The sequence below is a fragment of the Mollisia scopiformis genome (assembly GCF_001500285.1).
Source record: "Mollisia scopiformis unplaced genomic scaffold LY89scaffold_7, whole genome shotgun sequence".
NCBI classification, from domain to species: domain Eukaryota; kingdom Fungi; phylum Ascomycota; class Leotiomycetes; order Helotiales; family Mollisiaceae; genus Mollisia; species Mollisia scopiformis.
In genome coordinates, this window is record NW_017263587.1 from 759,806 (window position 1) to 780,905 (window position 21,100).

The following is a 21,100-nucleotide window of genomic DNA, read 5'->3' on the forward strand; positions in this document are numbered from 1 at the left end:
ATTACCTAGACTACAGCACAATATCCGAGGGTTTAATTGGCCTCCTTCTTCACTAGATTTGAACCCTATTAAGAAGGTCTAGAGGTGGATGAAGGAGGAATTGAAAAACTTGGACTATGTGCCCAAAAATAAGGTGGATTTGAAGAGGGAGTTGCAAAAGCTATGGGACCGAGTTGACCCACGTGACTTTCGCCACTACACTGAGCAATTGACTTGTAAGATTGAGGATGTAATTAAGTACAAGGGTATGGCTACTATTAATTGATAATAAGTTCCATTTTCACAGAGATTCATAAGAAGACTAAAAAATTATGATTTTTGGTAAATAAGGTCTCATTTGTTGAGTTTCGCTTAAGTGGGCCATTCCCGGTGGCCTCAGCTCTTACTTTATTGTCTTTTGCAGTGACCCTAGTGTTGGCTGATTCGTTGCGATGACAGCAGCAGCAACAGCAGCAGGGCTTGATGACCTCTGACTTCTTCTTGTAAGCGACCAATCTTGGGAGAGTTGTAGAAAGATGAATACTCACCGAAGTTTGGGACATCTTTGTGAGAGCACCTGAATATTTCAAGCTGTCCTTTGGATGACTTTTAAAACAGCACCACTGATAACTTTGTACAATGGTAAGCTTGCTAGTCATACCTCTTTTTATTTTGGATGTCTTACCTGGTTTCGAATTGCGACTTGACTGCTGGTGGTAGATCAATGAATTGAAAAACTGATAAGATTTGATGTGCAGTGCGCTTTTATATGTGGAGGCAGAAGCGAGACCCACTCCAAGTCAGTCCATAATCCAATATGTATTAGTATCAATTCATACCACTTCAGTACCAACAAACTTCTTATGCGCTACCATGCAGAACAAATTGAAATGAATTAAGAAGCCCCCCATCTAGAAAGTCCAACCGATGAAGATTCGAAACGACTAGAATTTCGGAGTTAGACCGCGAATCTACGACACGAATCCATGATTCATTCATAAAGTAGGTGGTGCTATAGTAGCACTGTGAGACTGGAATGATAGTGATGTTTATCTCCGTGAAATTCACTGAAATTCAGAGTATGAAAGTCCATCTATCGTTTCGATGATCGATGTCTTGTCACGAAAGCTTCAAGTTTTCGAGATCCAAACCTCGCGCAAACTCGGACCCGAAGTGCTTAGCTTCCGTGGTGCGTACCCGCATCAAATGAGACAAAACACGCTCATATTAATACAAGCGTGGGCCTTCTTGGTGAGCTTCGAAATCGGACTTTGCTGTTGCTTTCATCTTCTGTTTCATACATAACCTCGGAAATCTCGCTTACCTCTTATCTTCTTTGGATTTGTGCCACTTGTAAGGAGTATTTCGAATTTTCGTTGGATCATATCCACTGGCAAAAGGTGTAAAAACTTGAATCTTTCGTTGCATTACGTCTCCTTTTCGCTTTGCCGGTGTACTTGCAAAGTATATAAAGATTCAACATACGACGCACTCGCTTCGCTTAATCACCTGTACAAAAGTGTGTCGTCCAACCTTTTGTTGCGTTACGTGTTGTTCATGTGATGTTTTTGGGTGAAAAGGTGTTACGGACCGTTGGAATGCGCTTAATTAAAGCTTTTATAATATAAAATTTTTTTTAAAAAAATTTCGTGAATTGGTGACGTTGTCGCGATCGTAGTCAATGAATTTATACGTACTCTGATTGGTGCTAATGGCTGGGCTGTCAGCGGGCTGTCAACGGTGCGGATGGCGCGGATCGCTAAAACCCTAATCCCTGACATAAGAATATTTTCCTGAAGTAGACTGCGCATTAGACAAACATGAAGCTCCAGACATCTTGAGTGTTGAGGGCTAGTGATCAAAAGAGTATTTTGGCTTCATTAACAGTGAAAAATGCTATTATTGATACAAATCAGATCAATACGCTTCATTTTTAGCCTTTCTCTTCACAGTTGAATTATCCAGAAATGAGTGTGTTGTTATTCGCGTGTGATAACTGACTTGATTTCTAAAAACTACAGGGCTGTCCTTATGCTTTATATAATGCTCGATCCCACTAGCTGATGACACCTGTCATCAGTCGTGGAGTCGTTGCATCATGCATTAAATCATACCCTTGAACTAGTACTACACTAATTAAGAGTAATGATTCTTCCATTCCTCAACATATGCTCAACCATAATAGTCTATGACGACTGCACAATGGGTGAACATTCAACAGAGTGGTTCACATCTGAAATAGAGTTGACAGCAATGAAATATTTGACAACAACAGCATATCTAACAATAGTAGTTCGAACCCAAAACATGAATCTAATCAATAAATCCACACAAGCCTGAAGGTTTCAAATAACAAAAGGAGACGGATAGATATATGGCACGAACATCGACTCCGGGACCAATCTTGGGAGAGGTGGCTCGGACGGCGTTGTTGCAATGATTCTCAGTCTGCTTGTTGTATTTATACCTCTATGAACCCCTCTCTACCATACTCCACCCTCACGGATTCACTCCTATTCTCCGCCTCTCGAAACTTTCAATAACATGAATACCAAATTCAAAGTTCCACTTCGAACTCATTCACTGGTAAACGACGATCACCACAAGCTTCAACGTCTGACTCGAATTCAGCACCTCAGGCGCCCATAGAACTTCTCGTTCAGATCTAGATTCTTGCAAGTATAAATAATACCCCTTAGAGAGTATTTATATAGAAATGTCAATGAAAAGCACAAGGCAGACATGGTCATGGTGATGGTCGAGAGCCATGTCTGTTCGGGCCCGGATTCTGCTGTGGATATAATTATTGATTTCTGTCGTAGTATATCAAGTAGAGGAGGGACTTTTCAGATGTCGTCTGTAAATGGAGACGGTTGGCAATAGGGAGAGACTTAACAAAAGCAGACAGTTGACAAGGATAGCAAGCTGCAAAACACAAACTCAACATACAAATCTTTCCCATACCTCGAGCTACCAGGGGCCTCAAGGCCAACCTGCGACCCCCGCGTGTATGTCTATGATGTTTGATGTAAAAGAAGAATGATATCTGGCGTACTAAAATTCGTTTATATCGACACTAGCGCCACGCTAGTATTTGATGAGAAACTCGATGAAGTGAATTATGAGCTGCCCACTGTGTGCTGTATTAGGCGTTGAGTTTGCTTCTTCCCCTCTACGTTCCTCATTCACTCCCCTCACTTCTCCTTTAAGATACGCTGAAAAAAGGTGAATAACACCTACCCCTCTAATTAACCAACTCTATTCACTCTACTCGATCCTCACCTAGCAACCTAACTCTCCTACCCTACATCTCGGAAAATATAAATAAAAAAAACGCCTTAACAATACATACGCCAACCAGACATCACAGTTACATCCATCATCAAAACTCCAACACGTGTCACTACCACTAGTCCAACAACAAACTCTCCCTTCTATCCTCATACATACCGCAAGTAAATATCCACAATCACAATCGGATTTCAAAACTTAACAACAGAAAGAAGGAACTTGACAACAAACAATAACAAAAATTCTTAACAGTAGTAAAAGGGAACCTGGGTAGATATCTCAACAACCAACCTTCCCACCAAAGAAGTTCCCCTTCCATCTCCCTCCCAGCCTGACCCCCACAAGTTGGTTACCACCCAACCATCGACTGTCTTCTCCGTTTTACTCGCCTTTCCCAAAAGCGTTAGGTCAGTTCAAGGGTTTATATACCTGGGAGAACGATTGTTAGCGTGCACCTGGACTGTGTCAGGGCGCTGGTATTCACTCATCAAATTATCCCCAATAATTTTAAATAGCCAATGTGAAGAATTCACCTCACATTCATGACGAGAGTACCCGCAGCCGACTTTATTCTCCTAACATTGACCAATGTACTCTCTCAATATTTGATTACTATATATGTGATTTGCAACCTTTCGAAGTGGAGGTCAGATTATTTGAGTCCTGTTTATCTTACCCAAACAACCTCCTAGTAACTTTATCCTCGGCTTCCCATAGTAGAAATAACAGGTCACCTTGCATCACCCTGGCATACTCTCTGATTCCCAAGTTGTTATGTGCGGAGGTTCAAGATTCTCCGTCCCGGCCTGTATGTTTATACCTTTCTTCAATGCCTCTTCAGACTCTGGAAAATCCTTAGGGCCAAATGTCTGGAATTATAAAAGCTCAATTCCACCTTTAAATGACAGACGAAAGTTGCGAAGCGCTCAAATCCAAACCCAGGCATGGCTCCAGTGACGCTTGTCTAATAGAAAAATTTGTTATCTTCGCCCGCTCCAACTTCAGCTCCAATTCTAATTTGAACTCGGCTTTCTTATTGAGAAGAGAAGAAGAAAGCGGACGGGGTGGCCGCCTGTATTTATAGACAAAGGAGTTTATTTTCCTCTGTAATTCACTGCCCGCCCTTCCCGCCGAAAACACTTGCAAAAAGGTGAACAATGCCGATCCCTTTTTTAATTACTCATTCACTCCATTCAACACTTAACCTTCTAGCCCCCCAGTACTACCACTTTGAAGCCATATAAAAGCACCTGTTCAATGCCACCCAGACACCATAGGCCTTCCTGCAGATGTCATCTTTCGTGCATAGAGTAGAGGGGAAGCTCTTTTTCTCATAACCAACCTAGACCACAAATTCTTCCTTCCATGCCCATCAAAACTCCAAGTAAGCATTGCCAACTATAATTAAAATCCAAAACTTAACAACAAAAGAATATATTTGACAACAACAAACAAACACTTAGCAACAGCGAAAGAAAAAACTCCTAAAACATCTCCATGTATTGCCCCCAAACAATCTCCTGGCTGAAGAATTCTCCCTGCCCTGCGTCCCACGCACAACTTTCCCATAGATTGGGCGGTCCATCGTTGTCTTCGTCGGCACGGAAGTTCGAATTTCTCCGTCCCGACCTGTTTATATATACCCCTCCAGCCCCTCTCTAGTCTCTTCAACACTTATTCACTTCCCCTCCGGGGAAAAAAAAACACACTCCGAACAAAGTGAATAACACCAACACCAAACCCGCCCCTCCACCTCCAACTCATTGACTCCACCTCATCCTTCTGACTTTCTAACCCAATACCCCAAGAACCCTATAAAAGAACCCCCTCAACAGCCCATCCACCAACTAAACACCACCACAACAACAACCACAGCCACAGCCACAGCCAAATCAAGATAATCCGGGCCCCAAACCCAATCCTCGCTTCTCACCCAAACTTACCTACCTACCCTCACAAACCACCCCCCATATCAAACTCCACAACTACAACTCAATTAAATTCTAGAACTTGACAACAGAATGGCACCAGCACGAAAAAACAAAACACTTGACAACGACAAAACAAAAAATTTCTTGACAAACAGGGAATAAAACTCAATCAGCTTTCTGGATAACGCAGACTCGGGTCGGACCCCGGGCTCTAATTGAAAAATTCTTTCAATTTCCGAGGACTTCTGAGGACCGGCTGGGCTGGGCTGGGCTGGGCTGGGCTGGAGGGTATATATATACCAAATTTTTCTGTAGAAATTAGACAAGTTTGATATCCCCCACCTTCACTTGTACTATGCAAAGTGTCTTCTCACTCTTTAAAACAAACCTTAAACCTACCAACTAGCTCCTCTCACTTGAGAACATCTCGATTTAGCCAAAATGTTAAGAAAGGGCTGCTACGAACGGTACGTAGACAGAACTGTGTTTAGATCATGCTCAGTCAGATACATGCACAGGTCCCTGACAACCGCAAACTCATATGATTGCGCATTCACTCGAGTTCAGAATCCACAGAAATTTGAATTTCCAAAGAAAGGGATGAAATTTCATCCAATGCATTTAGCTCATAGTTCATAGCTCATGGCCCATAGCAAGTAGCTTATCTCTCATGTCTCATTCCTCATCTCTCATCCCTCCCCCTACTCCCTCAGTTGTGGTAAGCACACTGAAGCACCTGGAAGCGCTAATGTCTACCCCGCCACCTGAATACGCTCGATTTCCTTTTCTTCCCCTCCCCCATCACCCACTACAACCTACTCCCCATATTAACATGCACAGCCTTAATCTGCGTATACCCCGCCAACCCAGCCTCGCCCAACTCCCTCCCAATCCCACTCTGCTTGACGCCCCCAAACGGGATCCTAAAATCCGAATCATTACTACTATTAATCCACACCATCCCCGCCTCGATGCGTTTCGCCACTCGATGCGCCCTCGTGATATCCTGCGTGAACACTGCTGATCCCAGACCATACGTCGTATCGTTGGCGATCTCTAACGCTTCTTCTTCCGTCTTGAAGGATGCGATGACGACGAAGGGGCCGAATACTTCTTCGCGGAAGATCTTCATGTCTGGTTTTACGCCCGTGAAGACGGTGGGGGAGATGAAGAATCCTTTCCCGGACGGCGTGTTGGTGAATGCTTCGCCGCCGCAGAGGAGAATAGCGCCTTCTTCTTTGCCGGCTTTGGCGTAGCCGAGCACGCGCTCGTATTGTGTCTTTGTGACTTGTGGTCCTTGGAAGGTGGTTTCGGCGAATGGGTCACCAACCACTGAAACCTCTTGGACTTGCTTCTTGAAGGCTTCGACGAATTGATCGTAGACGCTTTCCTGGACCAGGATACGGGAAGTGGCGGTACAGATCTGGCCTTGGTTGGACATGATGCCTACATATGAAGTCAGCAAGCCACCTACATTTCCTAGAGGGAGACATACCAATATGAGCCCACTTAACAGCCTGATCCATCTCCGCATCCTCAAAAACCAACAACGGACTCTTCCCACCCGTCTCCAACGTAATATTCTTCATATTCACCGCCGCCATCTTCATAATCTCCTTCCCTGTCCCCGTACTGCCCGTAAACGCCACCTTATCAATCCCCAAATGCGTCGCGATCGCCGCCCCCGCCTCCCTCCCATACCCGTTCAAGATATTCACCACGCCCGGCGGGAAGCCCGCTTCCTTAATCAAGTTCGCCAGCACGAGAATAGACAGCGGCGTCTGCTCCGCAGCCTTAATCACAATCGTATTCCCACACGCGAGCGCGGGCCCCAACTTCCACGCCGCCATCGCGAGGGGATAATTCCAGGGGATGATCTGCCCGCAAACACCGACCGGCTCGCGGATCGTGTACGCAAACTTCGCGGGGCCGGTATCGATCACCTGGCCGTGCATCTTATCCGCGTATCCGCCATAGTACTTCATGACCGCGACCACCTCTCCCACGTCGCCCAGGGAGTCTGAGTATGTCTTCCCGTTATCCCAGGTCTCGATGGTGGCCAGCAGGTCGGCGTTCTTGGCGCATAGGTCGGAGAGCACCATCATCATGTTGCCGCGGTCGGTGGGCGACATGTCGCGCCAGGAGGGGTCTTTAAATGCTTTTCTGGCGGCGGCGACCGCGGTGTCGACGTCGTCTGCTGTTGCTGCGTAGACGGAGGTGATCTCGGTTTCATCTCTGTACACACAATCAGAATCACTCTACTATGAAGGGAAAGGAAGCCTTACGTGGGATTGATAGAAGTCAATTTCGCGCCATTACTGCTCTTCACCCATTCATTATTGATAAATAGGCCCGTGGGCTGGGCATACTTCCTGCCATTGGGAGCCGTGAGCTCGATGGAGAGATCTGACATCGTGGTAAATAGTCTTCGTGAGTTTAGTTGATGAACCACCGATCTTCGAAGCGTCGAAAGAAGAGGAGTAAACAGATTTCTACTCATAGATCGCAGACGAGGAAGCTTTATGGTAGGTCTTTCCTCTCCAAAGGTGGGCGCTAGGTCGTCGTTGTCGTCGTTGGACAGCTTAGCTTCCCAGAGGGGTTAAAGCCTCGGATCGCACTTCCTAATCCGTGCTATCTGCCCCGCGATTTAGAAACCCAGATACTGGCAGTTATCGTGAGCTCTCCAACCATTCAAGACGGCAGTTTTTTTTGACTAAACTCTGGATGTCTCTGAGTATGATTACCGAATCGAGAAAAGGATTTAGTTTCAAGTACCGGAGATATGTATATCACATCATGCTATGCTATATAGTCTCCGAAACCCTCACCCGTTACCTGCCGCCGGGAGCTTGCAGCTGGAGCCGAGCTCCCAACAGCTACCCCTCACTTGTCACGTGCGAGTATAAAAATAGGTAAAACCCAATTATCTCTAGGTAGCAACTCATTCATAGACTTGCTCTCTCACCCTAGCTATGCAGCACACCTCCTGTAAATGCAAAATGCCTCCCAACCATCCATACATCCAACCATTAAAAGACCCAGCTTTATAACAACACACCTCCTTCCTTCCTACAATACAGTCTGACGATGATGACGATAATTTTGTGTATTCCTTTCCATCCTTTGCTCCCAAACAAGAACCAAAACAAAACAATCTTTCTTCCTTTCTTTGATTTACAGCCCAGTTCATTTCCTCCACTCCCACCTTAACTGAAAAGTCAACAACCCATCCGGACTCCTCCCCACTTTGGTTGGTTGTTTGCAGCAGCGCCTAGACACCTCCACCACCCCGAATGAAGAACATGCTTCCAGCCACCGTGCTCCAACTCCAGGCTCAAAAAAGGTAACGCAATCAAAAATATGTAAAGGCTGTTTAGATATAAGACAAGGTACCAAGAAGAAGAGAAAAAAATAACGTATGCGCCACCAGGGGGTATAAAGTATTCGCAGCCAGTTTCCGCTCCAGAGAAAGCAAAATGTGAATAAAATGATGATGATTTCGACGGTGTCGGTCGCCCAACAATGCAGCTCTTCTTAGCACAACAACGCGCGCGCCATGGATATAATATGATGATATAGAGAGAGGGGGAAATATGTTGTGGGTAGAAATACACAAAGCAGATACACGGTTCGCGGACAGGTTATGGTATGGGTTTCGGGATCGAGGGAAATCAGGAAGAAACTTTTGGGGGTGGTCGTCGGATATTGATGTGCTGTGGGTCCATCATCGGGTCGTACTTTGTCATACAAGCGCTCAACGTCGTTCTCCTGGCCCCGGCCAACCTCGCTCGTAGGGACCTCGAGAATAGGGATCGAAAGCGGGTGGAGGCCCAGCAGATGTCGTTGGGGCCGCATTCGGAGGACCCGTGCGAGGGACATTCGGATTATCGGTTCGCAGAGGGGGAAGAGTAGTGGGTCCTTGGGGCTGTCCGGGAGGGTAGCCGGCAGGCTGGACTGGGGGAAGAGTCGTATTAGGAGGCATTCCGTAAGTCGAACTCGTGAAATCGCCTTGCGTGTCGGTTCTTCGCCTTCTTGGTGCACGCTCTGGACCACTTTCAGACCCAAATCCCGGCGGAGGCGGATGAGGTGGTGGAGGTCCTCCCATTTGCATCATGGGTCCTTGAAAAGACCCGGAACGCATCGTCTGGGGACTCGCGGGGGCTTGAGTTGCCAGATGTCTCATCTCTGGATTCCTGAAAACCACATCTCGAAATCGATCCCTCTCCGTGCGGTAGAAGTCCCTTTCCTGCTCCAAGTCCTTCACCTTCCTCTCGAGTTCTCTCGTTTGCTGTTGTAGCTTTTCAATATTGGTGCTCGCCTCCCTTTCTTTCTCCTTTCTACGTTGTCGGAATCGCGCTGAGGCTCCTGCGTTGCGCGCGCGCTTCTCGTCAGCTAACCGCGACGCTTGATGTACATCTACAGGTACGTGATACGAGCCTTGGGACGTGGTTATTGTAAGGACTTGAATGGGCTCTGAGGCTGAAGTCTGCCTTGAACTGCCTGTACTGCTCGACTGGAGAGAGCTGCCTTGAGTCTGAGGAGCGGGAGCGCTGTACGGACCTTCAGGGGGGCCAGAGGGCCCAGGAAACTGCATTCCACTTCCCTGCTGCATCGAAGTAGCAAATGACGACCCCGGATAGTACGATGCTGTCGTTTGAGCACCTGGTCCACCACCTTTGTGGACCACAAATGAGGCTGGTGATGTCTGACTGGACGATGGGACATGCGAAGATGCAGAAATGCTAGGACTTGCGCTCTGAGAGAGTGGTGTTCGTCCAGGTGCTTGCATCGTCTGCCCACTTGGTCGACGGGGCGCGATCGTAGGTGTTGAAGAGGATGGTGGAAATCCGTATTGCTGTTGCTGTTGGAGATTCGGAGGTGTTGGCATCGGAGGAACGTCTGAAGACGCAGCTGGACCGGGTTCAGCCATATAGGATCTTCCTCGAGCTGGTAAAAATGGCGATCGTTGCGCATCGATGGTTGCTTGAGTTGAACCCCTTCTTCCCGCACTAACTGCTCGAGATGGAGATCTTGGGGTGAGTATCCTTCGAGGGACCCTTGAATATGCTCCTGCATAGGTTTCCGCGGTCGGTGGCGTGCTTGAAGGCACATTCTGACTGGAAAACGAGTGTGTCGTAGCTGTCGAAGGACTGGCTCCAAAATGAGATGGTGGCCCGATTGAGAGAGGAGATTCCGTGGTTCCTCCACTGAGTCGACGACTCGAGGCACCACTACCTTCTGGTTCGGGTGGATTTAATATGGAATGCACTCCCAAATCCCTTGTTAAAACTGGGGTTCTCCAGTCTTCTCCAGACGGGGGAGGCTGTTGCATACGACTATACTGAGGGGACGGTTGCAGTTGTGGAGGTGGTCCTCCTCCTCGCCCTTCAAACTCTTGCTGCGGCCGCTCTGCTGGTCGTCCCCCCTGCTGAAGGTCATCTCGAAGCTGCACAGGTGGTAAGATAATTCTTTGACCATCGGGAGGCGAGCGAGATGCAGGACGAGACGCAGGAGGCCGCTGCGACATCGAGTCCTGATCCCCTAACCCTGGATGGTCCCGAGGACCGGGACATTGACGTTCACCACTATCTTCCCAACTCTGCTGGTAGCTATGAAGCTTGAGGACAAAGTCAGCTAGACGATCTTCGAGCACCGCTGAGGTCTGAGGTCCGGGGAAACGGGTTAGTTTTGGCGATATCAGTGCTTCTTCAGCAAAAGCAACACAAGACTGACTCTCGCACGTCGGGCGATTCAGAAGACTCGGTACAGCCAGAGCGACTACGATATTTGGGCTTGCCAATGAGGCGTCCCAGCGAGCGGTGAGGTTTTCGAGGTCGTGAATTCAGAGCTGGAAGCTACTATTCTGAGCAGGTGGCTCGCGTGTATCTCGTTTGAATCATCCAGTGCGGCTCATGTCTTTGTGCGGCGCCAGGCGAGTCTTATTGATGTATTGTTTCTTGTTCCGCTTGTTGCTCCTGCTTGTTCTTCTTCTTCTTCCTGTGAGGTGAGTTGTTTTGGTGCAGGGATCCTCGGCGGCGCTGGTTGTGGACGCAAGTTTGCACTTCGATGGCGGAGACTGCCTCTAAACAATAAAATCGACGGGCTCGGACAAGGCAGAAGCAATAGTGGCAGCAGCTCACACTAACAACCGGTCACTGGACATCAGTGACTGCGCGAGAAAGACGAATAGAGCCAGTGAGAACGAATGGTTGCGACTCGAGGGCAATACATACGCAGAGTGGAGGGGCTTTTGGGGGCAGACGAGCCACTCATAAGCTCGAAGTGCAGCAAAGGCTCGCGGTTGGTTGCGGCGAACGAATCGCACGAATCGACTGAGTAAGAAACGCAAAAAGCTCTTCCGGCCGAGACTGCTACAGGCTGATGACGCTGATGAGGGTGCTGATGAGGGCGATGCGGGTTGGACAGGAGCAGATGTACATAAAAAGATGTGGATGCAGACGCAGACGGAGGTTCAGAATGCAGCGCAATGGGGTGGCTGACGGATATTCTGGGGATGATGACGATGACGCTCTTGAGCTTTACGCAGTAGCAGCAGCAGCAGCAGTAACAGCAAGTCTTCTTCTTGCTGGAGGAGGAGGAGCAATCAAGCAAGCAAGCAGCGGCGGCGGCATGCTATTGCATTTACTCGGGAGCCCCCAAGCTTTTTGGGTCTTCCAGTCCCACGCCCGTTACCCACAGACACTTGACGACCCTGGCTCCTACGAGCCTACCCTTCCTCGACCAGCCCCAAAGAGATCATACCTGGCCAGGGTGCCAGGATTGAGAGGGCGCAGGGCCCAAGGAAAAGACGACCAGCACCAGGAAAAGGGAAGCGGGTCAAGCCAAGCTGGGGTGCTTGGGGCTGCAGCTGTGGTCGCAGTTGCAGCAAGCCAAGGTACCGGGGCTCAGCAGTGGGTGCTATGTAATGTAAGGTTTAAGGACCACGATGATGAGAGAAATAAATTTCCATGGCGTCCGTCCCGTGTGCTAGAGAGAGAACGGGTTAGAGGGAACGGTGGTGCCTGCGGTGACGGTGTGGTGGTGGTGTGTTGTGCGTTTTGTGTTGAGGAACAGGTGTGATCATTCTGTTCTGACTTTCTTTCGAAGTCTCCTCTCCTCTGCTTTCCTCTCCTACGAAACTTTGTTCCTCGTGCCGTGCAATGAGTGATTCCATCGATTCGTATCGAGCGCCTCTCACGCAACGGCTCTGGTATGATCAGAGCTCGAGATTTGGACAGCATACTCACTCCACAGCACAGCACAGCACAGCACAGCACCCATTTCCCACTCCTACCGTAGCAGTCAGTGAGTGATAGGGTGAGATGGACAACTGCTGGCGCTGGGATGTGCACGACCCCGGTGTATCACGTTATATTATGGACACTGTGCGCCGAATGCTGGACGCTGGGCTCATCATCCGTGGAGTGGGCTCAGGCTGGTTGGGCTCCGCATCCACGGCAGGAGACGACAGCCCAGTCAATCGGTCAGTGAAGAAGAGCCGGCTTCCACCGCGTGGCGAATGGACGGTGCCTGGCTTGGCTTTGTCTGGCCTGGCCGGGGATGACAGAAAATCGCGAGAGGTACTGTATCGATGATGATGTGAGTGGTGGCCGTGGTGTGAAGGACCTAAGTCTGAACTGCCATTAAACAAATAATCATGATGGCGCATCATTGACAGCTTCCCGAGGTCTCCCACTCGCTACACACGGTCCAGTGACCGCAGAAGACCCATCCTTCTTGCAGGCTGCAGTACAGTGCATTGCATCCTCATGGGATGCCAGCCATCTCTATAATAATAGTACACGCCGCTGCCTCGGACGCACTCAAATAGATGGATATACGCATGCTGAGCGGTGTGCAGCACATACAGTCCCGTATAGCGGTGCATGGCACTGCTGAGAGAGCGCATCTCCATGCTGTAGTTCCCTCGTGACCTCACACTTTCTCTCTGCTGCGTCCATTCGTGTTCGTGTTAGCAGAACGGTTAGAGTTCGCTGGACTCAGAAGGCGACGCGTTGCGTTGCGTTGCGTGTAGGGCTTAGAAGCCACGAGGAGGCTAGTTTCTCAGCAACGGTTCAGGAGAACGAACAACGAACGCCGAACGATGATAAGCAGTAGCAGCAGCTCAGCACAGTTCCACCTCAGCCCAGCGCCAGCAAAAGAACTAATAATTAAGGTGGACATTGTTTGTGCGCACTGCATTTCGCAGGCAAACTTTGCGATGCAGCAAAAGAAGAAGAAGCTCGGAAGTCGCAAAGGTGTGTGTGTGCCTTTTGTGGTTAAGTCTTCAGTGCTTGCGTTGGGTGGTGAATCGTGCTGCCACTACGCTCCAAGAGGATGACGATTATTTAGGTTGAGAGAAACGAAGTAAAGCTCCGGATCGGGGAGGGGGGGGGATAGGCAAGGAAAGGCAGAAGAGAGTAAACTTACCTACCGAATCTTGGGCATGCGGTCTGTAGCCTTTAACCCTAATTATGGTTCCAGTCATCTTGTGCTTCCCCGTCGAGTCCCTATCTGCATCTTCATCTGCAAGCGGTCGCTGGCCGTGGTCTGGCCTGGCGCACCTTGCGATGAATGTTCTGGAGTTAGACGCGTCTCACGGCAACTCCCTCCCCTACCGAAGTAAATGCCCAGTGGTTCATTACTGATTCAGTTCCCTAAATCCCTGGTTTGCAACTGGTAAATACAGTGGAGCGGATGTACCGCCGGCTGTGCTAGGCTGGTCGAGTCCTACGATACACTAAATCATACTAATACTACAGTAGACTGGGTTGGTGGCGGTGGTGTTGCTCGGTGCTGGTGGTGGTTGTTCCCGAGTTCACGTTGCTGCCATGCATGCCCTGCAGGAGCACACCATCCATACCATACATACTAAGGTTACTACTAGATTGTGCGCGACGGGCGGATTCTGATTTGACTCGTGCAGTATCGTGGTGCAGTAGTTTATCCGCAGCCTGCAGGAAGAACCTCGCGTTGTTTGGTACCGTCGTCGCCAAAGTTGCCCGCTGGCGTCCTGCCTACCAAATGAAGAGCCAGGAACAGAGTCTAAGGAAGGAAAGAGGGAATGAATGGCTTGCTGCGATGCGCAGTGTAGTTGCATTACGAAAGTGTTCTTTGCCAAAGCTAATCTTGATCGACCATCAACTTCTGGTCCCATGACTTACTTACAATTCAATAGTAACGAGTCCAGGGCTCCATAAACGTCCATGGGGTTCACGAACCTCAGTACAGTACGACGGTGCCCTAAGGAACTCTGATTTCAACAGTCCGCAGTCCAAGGTTCAGCGTCATGGCCAATGGCGATCGTGATCACGGATGGTTCTTTTGTTCTTTGGCCCTTCCCCGAGGTCGTGCTGACAGGGGATCGATGAAAGCATGTTCGTAACCCATGGCATGGTGTGGCACGAGATTGGCTTGGACATCATCATTGTCGTCGTAGTCGTCCGCGGCGGAAGAAACAAAGCTTCGGAAAGGGCTTCTTTTTTCCTCTGGTTGGGGTTGGGAGCTGCATCCGAGTGCAACCGAGACTTCTACAATTTCCAGCCCTGTTCAACAGCCAGCTTCTTCCCTTGGCCTCTCAAGGTCCCTTGTCGACTTTTCAACAACTCCCACCGACAAGGTTTGTCAGACGCATCGTCCAGAGTCGAACTTGCCGCATCCTGGCAGTCCACGAGAACCCCAGGTTAAATCCATGCAAAGTGCCATAAAGAGGAGACCCCTCCAGGGGAAATCACAGGAACAAATGCAGAATGATGTCGGAAAGCCCTTGTTCACGAGGAAGCTTTCTCGCACCTCTCTCTGCCGTACCTATTATCTTCCTCTTTTGCGGCTGCATCTTCTGTGCTCCCAACTCGTCGTCAGTGCATAGCATAGCATAGTATACCGTCGCTCGCGCCTATTGCTTCTACCAGATGCCGCCGTGTCTGATTTCCTTGCTCTGCGTCAGGCCTTGTTGCGAGATGGCTTGCTCGTTCAAGTTGCTGTGAAGCGATTCCGAATAAGCATCGAGCCCGCCGCCGTTCAACCCATGTCTGGCATCTACATTCGATGCTCGTGCTCTGGCTTGATCCACCCCTTATTCTGTACATATCCACCCACTATTCGTAAGCTGTCCAGAGCACCGGTGAGCGGCAGCAAGATGAGCTGCAGTAGCTCCGTATGCGCGCACTGATACGTTTGATATCCTGGAGGGTGCCCCGATTTGGATTTCCAGCAGTCCGGCAGCGTATGTAAGCCTTCCTGTTCCGTGTCGCTGCTCCGGATCAACAGGCGCGAGGATAACCCTCGTCGCAGCCACCAGACGTCCAGAAAGATCGAGATCAATTGGAAGGATTTGTGGAAGGATTTGTGAAAGGATCATGATTTGACGTCGACGTCCTCACGGTCCAGCTGATCCTTCGGTGATGCTGCCGTCGTGATATCACACTCTCACTCACTAGCATCTGAGGGCTTTGACCATGATCGGTTTTTCGACATGTTACACCCCGCGCGCCGTGCCGCTGAAGAATCTTTCGGGATGTCTTCCACCAATACCATCTTTGTGCATATGTGATGCGCATAGCGGCCCAAATGTACCTGATGCTGTAGATCACATCACATCACATCACATCACATGATGGCTATGGTGATGGGTGCGGTACCTAGGTAGGTAGTTTGGTCCTCGCTTGGAGAGTTGGTGCTGATCAAGGGCGTGAAGTTCCGGGTGTAACCATCCCTAACCCTCATCCTAACATCCTGGGATTTGCCTCGCCTCGACTTACGCTGCTGGATGCAGTTTGCATTGTTCCCAATATGAAGCACTCTATTTCTAGTTTCCTCATCTAGGAACCTGAGAATTGTCCGAGATGAAGATCGTGACGAGATGCAGATCAACGACTACTAGAAATAATGGTCCTTGAACTCGAACCAAACAGCGCTGGAGCAAGGATGAAACACCGACAATTGTGATATAATATGACAGGATGTGATAGATAGGTTAGCTTGTGGAGGAAGGTGACGGTCGGCGGTCCGGAACGTTTGTGAGCTTCAAGCCTCGAACAGTTGGAAGACAGAACATCAACCAAGGCGTTCTCTGGCCGGTGTTGCGCCGTTACGGCATGGCATACGGGAGCATGGAGAGTCAAGTGCTCCCAAAGCACGATGGCGGACGTGGCGGTGTCTCACGTCGGTGATTATCTGCGCCATCTGGGTTCAAACTGTACTCGGACGACGACAGTGATTGGTGATGTTCTTCCCTCGGCCCAGGAGGCACTTTGCCCTAGAACGAACCCGCGGAATCGGAAATGCTCCCCGCGATGGGATCAGGATTGAGTAACATGAACGGCAACGGGTAACCGGTCTCTGGGAATCCGCTGGTGCCGGAAGAGAGGAAGAAATCGCCTCGCGAAGCAATGAGTTGGGTCGTATGAGACACGCGCCTCAATTGAGGAAGATGACGATGAATTTCGAGATGTCAGTCGAATTCTGCTCTGGAAAGGGAGAAACGAAAAGTGAGGCTGTCCATGCTGGGCAAAGAGTGCGATGAAGATCATTGACAAAAGGGAAATATCCCTACTCAGGGTAGATCAGATCCGGCAACAAGCTACAGAGTAGCTTCCATCTGCAGCTACCCACAGTACTCGTAGGGAAGCAACGGGGAGGAAGGAACAAGCCGAGAAAATCCTCCTTGAGACTTTACCTGCCTCGACTTACAATCGCTTCTTTTGGATGTTGACTTTATGGATGCATGTTGGACTTTCCTTTTTAGGCGAGGGAGAGAAAGACGGGTTTTTACTTCTTCGCCTCACCTCGCCTCACCTCGTCTCCCTTCTCCACATCAAGAGCTTTTTAAGGCTTCACGAGCTGCATGCAGACATCTCCGCAGAGCCCTTACTCGTTGCTCCCACAACTTAAACGAACCACGCCGCATAGCGACTGCTTGCAGCACTGATATTCGGCTCGATGCTGATGGTATGCACTGATCCACTCAGGATGATGACCGGCGGCAGCACATTTAATTGGAATTACCTTTCCTTTTCTCGCGTCCTTCTTCTTTCGACGCTATAATGCGGCTCTTATAACCTTACGCAGCACCCTGTTGCGCGGCGCGCTTGGAAGTAGGATCAACTTCCCTTCATTCGGGTCTGTGAGTCTCTCATAAATTTAGCCATCCCATCCCAGCCCGGCCGCAACGGTGCAAATGCAAGGTGGACGAGTGAGATGAAGGAAAGGCGTGGCTCCTTCGTCGTTCCCTCACCCGAATCTTCCGAGCTTATCAGCTCGTTCGTCGTTGAAGAGTTTTCTTCAGGCCTTCAGGCAGAGAGAGAAGAAAAAGCCAAGAGAGGCAAAGCTAATTGACTAGGGCGTTCGGAAGGAAGCTGGGTACTGTACCTTCGTAGCTCATCCAAGCTGCTGGAAATACTGTACGGCCATCTTACGTTAGCGGGCATCGAAGGCTGCCCTTCGCTCCGGCCAGGATCGTCATTCCCGAGCGCCGTTCACTTTTCTCAAACAACGGACCTAGTGCTTGGCGCAACTTGACTTTACACATTCTCAAGGGAAGATGAAAGACTGCAGATTACAGATTGCAGATTGCAGAGAAGCGAGCGGGACCTTGCCGCGGTGGTGTATGGCCGCGATTGATCCCTCGGAAGAGCCTCGCTTGAGCTGGCCCAGTCCCGGCCTGTGAGATGAGATGAGATGAGAGATTGGGAGATGGAACATCATCTTTGGAGAACACGATACGCCTGAGCGGGTGTTTCTCACAACACGGCTCGTACTCGAGTCGATGTCACTCGGACCAGCCTTCTCTACTTACATGTCTCCGTTGTGCGACGTCATGCTACCGAGTCGAATCGTTCAGAGTCGGGCTTCAAGCTGCGCTGGACCTCTGCGTGTTGGAGATCAAAGAGTGCCTGTCCGAGCGCTTTGGTCAATGCAAGCAAGGTGAAAAGCGCATCATCCTCTCATAAGGATCTTCATCGCAGCAACGGGCAAGCAAGCAAGCAAGCAAGTCAGCTTGCCAGCCTCCTCTTGCCAGGCTGCCAGCCCAGACAGCGTAGCATCGCGAAGACGTTGTTGCACGGCAGGGTACACGAGGCGGGCGGGCAGTGCGAACCATCCCAATCGGCAGTGAAGCGTCCAGGATTCCCACCAGCGAGAACGAGGCAACGAAGACAGAGAGATGGGACGAAAGAGATGCACGTTCTCCATTGGTCTCCCACGCCCATCCCACGTTCGCATCCCCGCACCAGCAAGTCCCGCATGAGACTCGCTCGATTAAGGGATGAGCGCATGTAATTGTAATCATGTGGCATGCCGGAAACGGCTGCTGGCGGTTTCCAAGTCATGCCCTCCAAAAGCAAACCTCCCTCACCTTCAACCTGCGGGACAGGAGGCTGGAAGAAGAGGCTGGCGCTGGGGGTATGAAAGATAATTATGGTACAGTACGAAAACAAAGTTTGCAGATATGGCGACAACCATGTCCCTGCCAGAGGCTCGAGAGCCGGGACCAAGCCGCTGCCTGTGGAACTCACTTAGACTGGATGTACCGTACCTGCTTCAACAGCCGTGTGATATTCGTCTTTCTTCCTACTTAGCTCTAAACTAACTAACTACCTACTTACCCTACGAGCGTTGATCAAGCCCAGTCTGGCCGACTGATCGAACTTTCACCGGTAAGAATAATCTTCATTTAGCAAAATCCAGTGCAACAGAAGGAGCCGAGCCACCACTTCTCACTTTCCACCTCAATCTGCACCTGCACCTGCACCTGCACCTACCAGCCGTTGCGAAACGAAGAAGCAAATATCCGAGTTCCCGCCGCCTCCTGTGCTGTGTGCTGTGCTGTGTGCTGACACAACCTCCCGTCCCGAGCGTCACACAACAAGCAACCCACGAGCCATGGACAGACCTGCATCTCCCTCCCCAAAGTCCTTCAAGGAAACACGAAAATGCTGACAATGCCCCCTCAAGTCCCGAAGAACATCAGTGCGCGTCCCAGCAAGGCATGTTTCTTCAGCCCCCAGACCAGCCTCCCCCGTCATGTCACGTGTGACAAGATAATATCTGAAATCGGCACCCGCATGAAGGGGCTGTCACCACCGCCCATGTCGATGTCCATGTCAAACTGCGAATGCCGGACAGCGGTCGGCACACAACCCATCCCGAACCTGGTTGTTTCGAGAGTCGTGCTAAGGCGTTCTTGCGCACATTGCAGTGGGTGACTGACGTGATGTGATGAGATGGCGCTGGCGCTGGCGCGCTTAAGCAGGTGATTCTTCAAATGCACGTGCCATCTCGACACGATCCTTGAGACAACAAGAGGTCTGTTGTCAAGTAGCCAGTGCGGAGATCGAAATGCGGTGAGCAGATCCTGGATTGTTCGACGCACAGCTGAGCGGTCAGGGAAGTTATTTGGACCAAAGTGACACTTAGACAGCTCGGTGGATTCGACTTCGAGAGATTGAATTGTCGGTCAGCAAACAAGCAAGCACCTCAGGCGGTGTGGTGGGTCGTCTGCAGTGTGATCCGGAAGAGCGACTTGGAAGCAACTAGTCAGCCTCGCGGGAAGAGCGTTGATCTCAGGGCTGCAGGAACATTCATCCATCCAAGATGCAGGCAAAGCTGGCTCGCAGCTGTTCTGCGAGGAGGTGAACGCTACACCCTTTTTTCCCTTTCTTGATCATACTGCGTAAGCCATTCCTTCAGGGTGAGAAACCTTCTTCTCGTCTTAACCAGTTTCATCACCTCTAAGTTTAGCACGGCTTGAGGAAGCACGGATCAGCAGCTTTTTTCGTTGCAGGATCCTGGTAACCGTTGTCAATTTGCGCCTCCAGAGCTATAGAGAACTCTGATTCCACGACTAAACAAGGGAACTCCTCGTTCATATTTTAGCAGCGATCCGTTGCCGGCGGGGAAGCCATCTAAATTTGATGATGGCGACACTTTTGCAAAACTCTATGCTTCATCATTCAAAGTCAATTCCGACCTGGTGCATGAAAGTTACTTGCAGAAAAGAGGGATGAAGAAAAACCTTGATAGTGACGCATACAGATGCCAAGCATGCGTTCAGCGTACGAGCGACGTATTTACTTCTTTGGTGCCCGAGAGAAGTCTTGATATTTCATATGTGCATGACAGTCGATTTCCTTTGTCCAAGTTAGGCGCATGAAAATGTTCCCGTAATCGTGGGAAATTGCCGTTGGTCGGGCTGCAAAAGTTTGTTAAAGCATGAGGAGGTGGTCAAAACAGAATTCGTGAACTCTCAAAAAGGAAGCCGAAAAGGCCGAGGAGCCTCCCAGCTCGAGCCGAAGAACTCAATTGGCACCAATGGCGACAGTCTCGCATGAAAGGAGTGATACTGAAGGAGGGGCCGAATGGCATTGAGCTTTCATATCGGAGCCGCACATTCATACAGCCTGTACGGGCACAATATCCGCCGCACCACCCAGAGAATAAAGCCACAGTACCAACTGCTCCCAGGACAAACATCAGGTACCATATATCTTGCAAAATGTCTGCAAAGAGGTCTGATTCCGGAACGACGAGATAAACCGGATGTGAGGCCCGCTGGCCGGAAAACAGATGTCTCTCGTTCAATATATTTTCCAGGTACAGCCAGCCGAGCCCCTCTTAAGGGTACTCTGAGCCGCATCTCATAGTTGGAATCTCTCCTATATTCCGTTCCTTACGTGTCATCATTGTCCGTTTCTGTTTGTATACTCCTTACAAGATTCTCGTCTCTCGCTCGCTACCTGTTCATTGAAGTTGTTGCGCGCGTCGAAATATCTTCCTTCTTAGCTCCCGTTTCCGCGGCGCGCTCAATTCCCACTCTTTCTCTAAACTTTAACCTCACACGTCATTCCGATTCGATCCCCCACTATACTATGGCCTCTCAACCCCACCACAAAGACGACAAC

General features: G+C 49.8%; 4 protein-coding genes across 4 annotated transcripts; 1 reads left to right on the forward strand and 3 right to left on the reverse strand.

Annotated features, from left to right (window-relative positions):
• The first annotated feature begins 881 nt into the window (after positions 1 to 881).
• On the forward strand, positions 882 to 1,403 carry LY89DRAFT_682743 (uncharacterized protein). The gene is made up of 2 exons (XM_018214560.1): positions 882 to 1,248; positions 1,304 to 1,403. The coding sequence occupies exons 1-2, from the start codon at positions 1,084 to 1,086 to the stop codon at positions 1,334 to 1,336; spliced, it is 198 nt and encodes a 65-aa protein (XP_018074267.1). The 5' UTR covers positions 882 to 1,083; the 3' UTR covers positions 1,337 to 1,403.
• A 4,374-nt stretch (positions 1,404 to 5,777) lies between these two features.
• Positions 5,778 to 7,966, reverse strand: LY89DRAFT_682744 (aldehyde dehydrogenase). The gene is made up of 3 exons (XM_018214561.1): positions 7,487 to 7,966; positions 6,697 to 7,436; positions 5,778 to 6,647 (listed from the first exon to the last, which is right to left on the reverse strand). The coding sequence occupies exons 1-3, from the start codon at positions 7,612 to 7,614 to the stop codon at positions 6,010 to 6,012; spliced, it is 1,506 nt and encodes a 501-aa protein (XP_018074268.1). The 5' UTR covers positions 7,615 to 7,966; the 3' UTR covers positions 5,778 to 6,009.
• Positions 7,967 to 8,955: 989 nt separating this feature from the next.
• LY89DRAFT_579776 (uncharacterized protein) lies at positions 8,956 to 10,830 on the reverse strand (the record flags this gene model as incomplete). Its single annotated transcript, XM_018209027.1, has 2 exons — positions 8,956 to 9,566; positions 9,762 to 10,830. Coding segments are annotated over 2 exons (1,680 nt in total), but the record flags the coding sequence as incomplete, so codon positions are not given.
• Positions 10,831 to 11,880: 1,050 nt separating this feature from the next.
• Positions 11,881 to 12,509, reverse strand: LY89DRAFT_465992 (uncharacterized protein). Its single transcript, XM_018207716.1, has one exon. It carries the CDS (start codon positions 12,440 to 12,442, stop codon positions 12,107 to 12,109), a length of 336 nt encoding a protein of 111 aa, XP_018074270.1. The 5' UTR covers positions 12,443 to 12,509; the 3' UTR covers positions 11,881 to 12,106.
• Positions 12,510 to 21,100: the final 8,591 nt, after the last annotated feature.